The sequence below is a fragment of the Lipotes vexillifer genome, unplaced genomic scaffold (assembly GCF_000442215.2).
Source record: "Lipotes vexillifer unplaced genomic scaffold, Lipotes_vexillifer_v1.1 scaffold597, whole genome shotgun sequence".
Lineage (NCBI taxonomy): Eukaryota > Metazoa > Chordata > Mammalia > Artiodactyla > Lipotidae > Lipotes > Lipotes vexillifer.
This window is the reverse complement of record NW_006797597.1, coordinates 773,023-782,535: the sequence shown is the minus strand read 5'-3', so window position 1 is coordinate 782,535 and position 9,513 is coordinate 773,023. Positions and strand designations below refer to the sequence as shown.

General features: G+C 38.5%; 1 protein-coding gene across 1 annotated transcript in view; it reads right to left on the bottom strand.

The window, feature by feature from the left end:
• Positions 1 to 31: 31 nt before the first annotated feature.
• Positions 32 to 9,513, bottom strand: part of ZNF277 (zinc finger protein 277) — a 117,105-nt gene continuing 107,623 nt past the window's right edge. Inside the window, exons 8-12 of the mRNA XM_007469734.1 lie at positions 6,454 to 6,521; positions 4,197 to 4,293; positions 2,558 to 2,600; positions 1,375 to 1,549; positions 32 to 330 (exon numbers count right to left, since the gene is read on the bottom strand). Coding sequence (XP_007469796.1) covers positions 144 to 330; positions 1,375 to 1,549; positions 2,558 to 2,600; positions 4,197 to 4,293; positions 6,454 to 6,521 — 570 coding nt within the window. The 3' untranslated portion in view covers positions 32 to 143. The remainder of the gene's footprint in view (positions 331 to 1,374; positions 1,550 to 2,557; positions 2,601 to 4,196; positions 4,294 to 6,453; positions 6,522 to 9,513) is intronic.

Here is a 9,513-nt window from a genome sequence, read left to right as displayed (position 1 = left end):
CCAAAAAAAAAAAAAAAAAAAAAAAAAAAAAAAAAGTTTATTTTACCAAAGACTAATCCTTTGCTGATGTTCAAATTTAAAGTATTCTTTTGCATCTGTCTCATTGGAGAAAACGTGAAACATTGCTTCTGTGGCAGTTTCTTCTAGTTTTTCAAGGACTCATGTAGTAGCAACTGGTTCAAAATACTGCTTTGTTTCAAAGCATGCAGTTTAGATGTATCTTCACTAATGATGGCGATATTTCCATTTTGTTCCTGAGCTGTCAGGTCACTTTCATTGTCAGACAGGGTACATAGCAGAGTGTCATTTTCATAGGTTGGAAAATAATACCTGAAAACAACCACAGATATACTGAATAACCAAAACTATATATTATCCAGAAAATTTCTAGGAAGCTGAATGTACACATCACTATAATTTTGCTAGGTTTCCTTGCCAACAAGTGCAACTGCATTTTGCAAAGGCTGTAAGGGAGAGAACTCCTGAATTACTTTTACTTTGACCTTTACTGGCTGACATCAGTCTTACTACTATCCTTGCTAGTTGGCAATTCAGCCTTGGCTTGATATCTACCATAACAAGACACTCACTATCTTTTTTTTTTTTTTTTTTTTTTTTTTATTGGGGTATAATTGCTTTACAATGGTGTGTTAGTTTCTGCTTTATAACAGAGTGAGTCAGTTCTGCTATGGCCTCTCCCGTTGCGGAGCACAGGCTCCGGACGCGCAGGCTCAGCGGCCATGGCTCACGGGCCCAGCCGCTCCGTGGCATGCGGGATCCTCCCAGACCGGGGCACGAACCCATGTCCCCTGCATCGGCAGGCAGACTCTCAACCACTGCGCCACCAGGGAAGCCTGACACTCTATCTTAAAAGGCAGCCTACTCCACTATCAGGCAACTCTAGCTATTAAATAATACCTCCTCGCATAAAGCTAAAAATGACATCTCTCTCATTTCTACTCAAAGGGCCCGGTTCTTCCCTAAGGTTAACAAAGTTCAAATACAGTTACTCTTTCATACACTGCTCCTTTTATCAGTTGTATCTGATAAAAACAACTGCTTCTGCTTGTGAGGTATTTTTCCCCCTCCCCCAACCTAACCATCACTATTTCCTTCATTATAAATTATCAAACATTAAAACATCTAAAGAATTTTAAGTCTATTACTCTGGTTCCTTCTCTGGACACACTTTGTAGTTAGTTCTGAAATCTAAAGGTTTCGACCTGTATGAGAATTATAGAAACAGGGTCTCAGGTCAATCCAGGGCTGACCTTGTCTCTCATAAATCTGGGATTTTCTAAAGAGGAATTAAATAAAGGGATAAAATAAGGGAGAAGGAGCAAAGAAATGTATGTCTGGTTGAGCAGTACTCACTGTGGTTGGTCCCATGTCTGTCTTTCAGGAAGCAGTGAAGTATGTTTAGCTTCTTCCATGTGAGTCCTTAAGTCTGCTTTGGACTTGAACTTCTCATGGCAGCCATAACATCTACATTGGTGAATTTGCCTCCGAATGAAATTGACTAGTTTCACTTGCTGATAGAAGTTCAGTCCTGAAAATGACAGTACATAGACTCATCAGACAACTGGTCAGACCCATTTTTGCATTTTTATAATTTTTTAAAAGAACCGCTTCTCTTTATTAACCAACCTGAAGGGGCAGTGCAGTTTTAAAGCATATTAATAGATACCAAATAATAACAGCCAATACTTATATAGGGCTTATGTGCTAGGCACTGTTCTAATCACTTTCCATGCATTAATACGTTTAATCCTTGCAATACCCTATCACATAGGTGGTGTTACCGTATCCACATTATACATTAGGAAACTGTCCAAAATTGCACAGCCAGTAGGTGTAGAGCCTGGATTTGACACCAGGCTGTTGGCTCCACAGCCCATGTTCTTGACTATTAATCTATTACATATATAACATATACACATGCCTATAAGAGCGGTAAAGTAACATGTCCAAGAGTCTAGGAAAGTAGTCGGTGAGTTGAGGTGTGGGAAGTGAGCTTTTTACGGTCTTGGATACATTAGCAAGTCAGTACTTTATGTCTGCATGACCCTAATCTTTCTATCATAGTGATCCAACTGGGTACATCTATAATAAATAATCTAGCTACACTACCCAGCAGTGCAGTAGGTGTTTTACATACTCTATCCACTCTCTGTAACACTCTGCTGACCCGAGGCCCAATGTCACACAGGCAGTAAGTGCTAGAGCTGGAATATGAACTCTAGTATGACTTCAAAATCCACGTTTTTTCCACTAGTCCCCACCACATTATGATATTAACCATTAATTTATATTTTATTTGAAGCAATCATATATGTAGAAAAGAAGAAAGACTATATGAAATCAAAACCATATGTGAATATTATAGTTCAAAATGGTTGTGAATCACTGTTTCAGGCAGTTCTGTTGAGACCATCTGTGGAGAGACACATTTTGGCTGTGCACTCTCCAATCACAACTGTGCAACGCAGGCATCGTTTACGGGATGGTGTATAAAAAAATGCAGCATCATGGAAAACAACTTCCGAATCAAACTTACCAAGTTCTGACTTTATTTTGAGGAGATCAAATTCATGTGCTTCCTAAAAAAAGGAATGAATATATCTGTGAGCATATAAAATATTTAATCTTTCAGGCTGAAGTTATAAACAGACAGCTTATTCACAGGAGTTTGAACACTGTAGAAACTCAGTCTCGGTTCATCATCTGCTTTTGAAGTCTTTGAAATCTAACTGCTTCCCCCCACATCCAACTGCTTTATAAAGCACAGTCCAGACAAGTCATGTCAATCAGTTAAAACATTTAATTGTTCACAGCTTGTATCTACAGTCTTTACAATTTACTCTGTATGCATTCTGCAATCTGAAAGAAGTGTCCTCAGTCGCTAGGTAAGATGTGGCCCTACCGTACTGTGTGTTTGGACTAGAATTATGAATATAGGTCCTTTGCTCCACAAGCAGATAGGTAATTTAAAAAATTCTGCTCTTCGTTCTATGCTGTCAAATACAGCGTTTAAATCTGCAAGTTTCTCTTCACTCATATCTTCCCACAAATTACATGTCTTGATTTTCACGATGCATAGACTTATTTTTATTCTGTTCCATCCCTGCAATCGCCCATCTGGGTAAATGCTTCAACTTATAAGCTCACAGAGAATAAAGACCGTCTAACTCCCCGTGAAGGTATTCAGTGTAGCATCACAGTCAGGATAATTAAGAATTCCATGATATGTTATCACTGAAAGTAACTGAGCAGAGGTTGAGGACACCAGTCAAGGATACTGCAAAGGGAATTCTTACACAGGATAGGGGGACCAAGGCTCCTTTCAATTCAAAGATACTAGGATATTATGAGTTACATTTAAACACTGGAAACTATACATACATACTAGTGGCAACCTGTTTCAGACAAAATGACTCTGTTTTCACTTGAGTAAATGCCCATAGCCTTTTGAACACCTTTCAGGTCCTTGTTTTTATGAATGAGAATGGAATGAACATGGGTGAAAAAGGAGAGTCTGCTCCACTATGACAGAGCTGAGTGGGGGGAGGGGAGGGAGGGCACATCAGAATAATACAGTAATATTTTTCTATTACACTCAACTCTCTACTCCTAATATAACACAAAGATGGCCTCCAGAAAGGAGAGCGCAAACTGGAAATGTCCTCAAATTTCTTCTCTCCAAATCCTTTTAAGTGAAGGAGCTGCAAGACCACACCCTGTGCCCTCTCCACCTCCATGGCTCCCCCACCCCCATTTCCCCCAAGGGCTCTGTAAACGGCAACTTTTTCTCTTCCTGATCTCCTTGTTCACCAGCATGGGAAGCACTGGAAAAAGACTCAGAACCTGTCCATATCCTGGGTATTGTTAATCGTGGTTGCAGATCCCATGGTCTAGGCCAGAACTATCTCATAAGCACCTCAGAGGTGGGATGGCATCAGTGGTCTGTGAAATCCCAAACTAACAGTTCACCCAGGTCCAGTCAGTTGTACTTAACTGCCCTGAGTTCTAGTTCTCCTCTATGGACCTGCCCTGTCTCTTCTGTTTTGCTTATAGCACTTTTAGGAAGGGGAAAATAATTGAGAAACTAAAGGTGTAAGATGATGAGGTTGCAGTTATCATCAGCTTCTCCCTGTTGGAACAACGAAACAAAATTCAAATGAATAAAAGTGTCTCACCTCCATGTGGACACATAATTTCTCAATTGTTTCTGCTTGCTTTTCACAAAATAGGCAGACAGCAGAGAGAGGGTGTTCTTCCCAATCAGACCAGTCACTGTGTTAGAAAGAAAACAGCAAACATGGAGATTCTCTTCATTAAGAGGACGTCCTACACAGTGACTTGGTATTACTTTCTGCTCCCTAGGAAACCCTGCCATTCTCTTTCAACTCTGACATTTCTGTAAAGACTGTCATATCATATTATGACTTTTTGATACAGTTTTTGAAATTCAAAGTAGCACCATGAAATTAATATAAATAGCAAACAGGTGCTGCTCCATTTTCTTACATTTGCCTCTCCAAGCAGCTATTTCACCACGAGATCAGTGCAATGTCTTTCTGTCAACCAGCTTTAATTTGCAGAGAAGATATATCAGGAAATGTAAGCTCTCTCTCATTAACCATGACCACTAAGTGCGCATGCTGTGAGGTGCAGTGCTGGGAGTGTGTTTCTGTGTGATAAATGGCGTATTTTAAAAAGGCAAACCTTTATGTATCATGTGGGAAATACTGATCATTTTAAATGGGGCAAGTGTGAAATTTGATGGCAAATCGAGAAATCAAAAGGCATACAGGGCCCTTTTTACCATTTTCTCCCCTCATTGCATTTATTTTTGGAGATACTGTCAACTTCTTGTCATTCCTAAACCAGGAGAACCAAAATCCCAGGAGAGACAAAAGGCTGAACAGCTTTGAATGAAAAGAGAATGAATAACAGGGAATCCTTTTAGGTTGAAAAGAATACTTCTCAAGCTTATAATTTCAAACAAAGAAGCTGTGACTGTTTTACGTTAGTCATCAACGGGATGAACACAGAACAAGGTTAACCTCCATTGAGTTATATTCACTACTCCAATGGCAAGCATCATGGAGAGAGAGTTCAAAGATTATATCACTTTAAGGTCTACGGACCAATGCACTAATAAGCAAAGCACTTTGGAATATATTTTTCTCTGAATTATATACTACCTGTGTGTTCAATGAATAGCTTTAGTAGCAAAACACTATTTAGTTGGAATAACAGTTGCTTTAGTGATTCTTATGTCCAAGTTATTTTGGTATTATGATTATTATTTTTATTGAAGTATAGTTGATTTAAAATGTTGTTAGTTTCAGGTGTACAGCAAAGTGATTCAGTTTTTTATAAACATATGTATAAAATCTTTTTATATACATATATATTTATATACATATTCTTTTATACACATATATTTATATACATATATATTCTTTATCAGATTCTTTTCCATTATAGGTTATTACAAGATACTGAATAGAATTCCCTGTGTTATACAGTATGACCTTGTTGTTTATCTATTTTATATATAGGACTGTGTATCTGTTAATGCTGAACCCCTAATTTATCCCTGCCTTCCCCCTCTGGTAAACATAAATTTCTTTTTTATGTCTGTGAGTCTATTTCTGTTTCGTAAGTAAGTTCATTTGTATCATTTTATTAGATTCCACATACAAGTGATATATGATATTTCTCTTTCTCTGTCTGACTTTACTTAGTACGATAATCTCTAGGTCCATCTATATTGCTGCAAATGGTATTATATCATTCTTTTTTTTGGCTGAGTAATATTCCATTGTTTGTATACCACAAACAGTTTACCCATTCAACTGTCCATGGACATTTAGGATGCTTCCATGTCTTGGCTACTGTAAACAGCGCTGCTATGAACGTTGGAATGCATGTATCTTTTCTTTTTCTGTTTTGTTTTTGGCCACACCTCACGGCATGTGGAACTTCCCCGACCAGGAATCTTAACCACTGGACCACCAGGGAAGTCCCATTTATCTTTTCAAATTAGAGCTTTCGTCTTTTCCAGATATATGCCCAGAAGGGTGATCGTTGGATCATATGCTAACTCTATTTTTAGTTTTTTAAGGAACCTCTATACTGTTCTCCACAGTGGCTGCACCAAGTTACATGCCCATCAAAACTGTAGGAGGGTTCCCTTTTCTTCACACCTTCTCCAGCATTTATTATTTGCAGACTTTTTGATGATGGCCATTCTGACTGGTATGAGGTGTCAAAGTTATTTTGAATTCAAGTTTTTGCTATATTACATGAAATGATGCATGGCTTAGAGAGAGGGTTCTCTTTCTTTTTACTCTCTTTTCAGAATGGCAATTTTAAATCAAACTAAAGAACTGTTTTCCTCCTCTTAAACCACTGTAATTAAGCAGCATCAATAATAAGTCTTACTCTTCCTGATGATCTAGCAACTCCCGATCATCTTCTAGTTGAACTTCTTCCCAGGATTTTCCAAGTTCCTTTGTAGGAAGAACAGAGGGATCAGAGATAAACAGGAGGGGTGAAGGAGGAAGAGGCGAAAGGAGAAAGTAGACACAGAACTCAAAAACAAAACAAGACAGAACCCAAACGCAAATGGTTTTAAAATAATACAAGCAGAATATATTAAAGCTGTCATTTCACAGATAAGAAATGATAATCAAATTTTAGGATTTAGGATATATCCTAAATGGTTAGGATTTGGGATATATCCTAAATCAAACATTTAAAAAATATGCAAAAATGTTTAATAATATTTTCATATGCTTTTCTTTTTGAAGAAGCAGTAACAGCCTTTCAGTGAAATTCTTTTCTCTTAAATGTTGATCAGCGTTTCTCAACCCTGGATCCACATAAGAATCTCTTGGGGATCTTTTAAAAAAAACCCACTAATGGGCTTCCCTGGTGGTGCAGTGGATGAGAGTCCGCCTGCCGATGCAGGGGACACGGGTTCGTGCCCCGGTCCGGGAAGATCCCACATCCCACATCCCACATGCCGTGGAGCGGCTGGGCCCGTGAGCCATGGCCGCTGAGCCTGCGCGTCCGGAGCCTGTGCTCCGCAGCGGGAGAGGCCACAACAGTGAGAGGCCCGTGTACTGCAAACAAACAAACAAACAAACAAAAAACCACTAATATCTTTTGACAGAGACTCTGAAACATCCTCCTAGCTGGACTCTGTTTCTATTTGAGGTCCCCTACAGTCTATTTCCCAGACAGCAGCCACAGTGAGCTTTCTAAAGGGCACCTCCCTGTTTGTATGACCCCTCCCAGGGCTTCTCACACACTCAGAACAAAATTCAGAGGCTTACCATGGCTTATAAGGCCTCCACGTTCTGCCCTGGCTCCCTCTCCATCACTATGTCCCACCACATTTTCTCTTGCTCAGCTGGCTCCAGCCAGACTGCTCTTTTGCTATTGCTTGAACACAGAAAGCTGACTTCCACCCAGCTACTTATGTACTTGTCGCATCGTCTGCCTGAAACACTGCTACCTCACATATCCTAACATGGCTCCGTCATCCTGGTCTCTGCTTAAACACTACTACCTCTTTTTCTGACTACTCTGTCTAAAACACCCCTCCTTCAAGTTACTTTTTATTCATCTAGGATGTTTTATTTTTCTTCAAAGCATTGATCACACCCTGAAATCATTTTGTGTATCTATTTGTTTTCTTATTTGCTGTCTGTCTTTTCCACTAGAATGTCTGTTTGGACATGGCCTTTGTTCATTGTTACATTTCCAGAGCCGGGCACACAGTGGGTACTAGAAGTATTTTTTTGAAATGAATTTTAACAGAAAACATCTAAAAAATGTGATGTCAATTTAGATCCTACCTCAAAAGATTTCTGTAATGTGGTTAAATAGTTAATGTATTTAACATGGTACATGGTACCAGGTAATAGTAGGTACTCAAATATCTACTCAAATCCCTTTGATCTCTTACAGTTCATGGAGGAGTTCCACCCTTTTAGGGCTATGTCTGGAAAATTTAGTCATAGTTTCAGCAAAACTTTATGTAGTGATGAGAAGGAATGACTTCTTTTGGCCCAACCACGTCTCTTTTATCCCTTGAGTCCTTTCTTTCTTTCTCTTGTCCTTTCTTTTCTCTCCACTCAATCTTCCCACCGTGCCATGCAAAAGCAGACAGTGCATTAAAGAAGGATGTAGAAATACTAGTGGGCACTTTTTCAAGCAGTTAAACTATGGCAACTGTCAAGTCCACCCTCACCTGATATAATACAGATATCCTTCTTTTGGAAAAACATTACCAGAATTCACCTCATGAACATTTTTTTTCTCTAAAAAGGTATTCATTTAACTAAAAACAAAGAACTACAAGAGCCATTATGATTTGAGAAAATCTATCATTCATCAACTTAATGAGAGGTTCTGAAGCTGTCATTACCTATCAGCTAAATGACGCATAAACTCAGACATGCAGAGATTTACCATAACGTCATTAGAGATAGTTAATTTGGACTCTATAATGTACTTCCCAGAGTAGTCAAGAAGTGTCTAAGCATCATTATGAATATCAAAAATGGCCTCACCATTGCCAACAGGATCCTTGTTAGATGGAATTTTTAGTGATGAATTAAATCTTTTTTTTTTTTTTTTTTTTTGATGAATTAAATCTTTTATGTCTCTCTGGACTTGGACTAATACCCTGATGGGCCATTTGGGGTACTATCATTCTCAACAATACAGGCAAATGTTACTTATCAATAAATGTTTTGAGCCCAAAATGATGAAAAATATCTTTCACTGTCAAACTTCCAAACTCAAAGCATTACTTTGCAGCTTTCTCAGTATTAAGTACAACACGGGGATTTATCTAGGCAATACAGCACTAACCATTTACCATTTGAGAGGAAAATGGAACTCTGTGTTCATTAGAATAGGAAACAAGTGATTTGTATGTGACAGCGGCTGGGACTTTACTAGAGTGCTCTGCCTTGGTACAGTTAAATATGACTTATTACAGGAATAAGACCCAAAGAGAAAAAAAATTTAGTCTCTAATTAAGACAATGTGCCTGCTAATGAATCATGTTAGGAAAGAAAAGAATATAAGAGAAACAAAGTTTGGAAGGCATGCCAGTAAAGATGTTCAGAACACTTCCTCAAACCTCTGCATCAGCTGGCTTATGATCAATGACAGGGTGCAAAAAAACATGGAAAAAACTTAACACGTGCTTACACAAGAAATCCACCAGAAACAGAGACAGTGTTTTAAATGTAAATATTAATAACTGCAGTAGAGAGAACTATAACAAAACTGAAAAACAGGTTAAGAGCCTACTTTTGTTACAAATGGTTTTGTGTATTTAAAAAAAAAAAATTTAAGTCAAAATGATAATATCACTGTAAAAATAGTTCCCTTTAGAAAAATTCAGGGCTTGAAACGTGAGCACTTTAGGAATATGTAGGTGAAGCCTCGATGATGTTAAGCAGTCTGCTGCCCTCTGAGGCA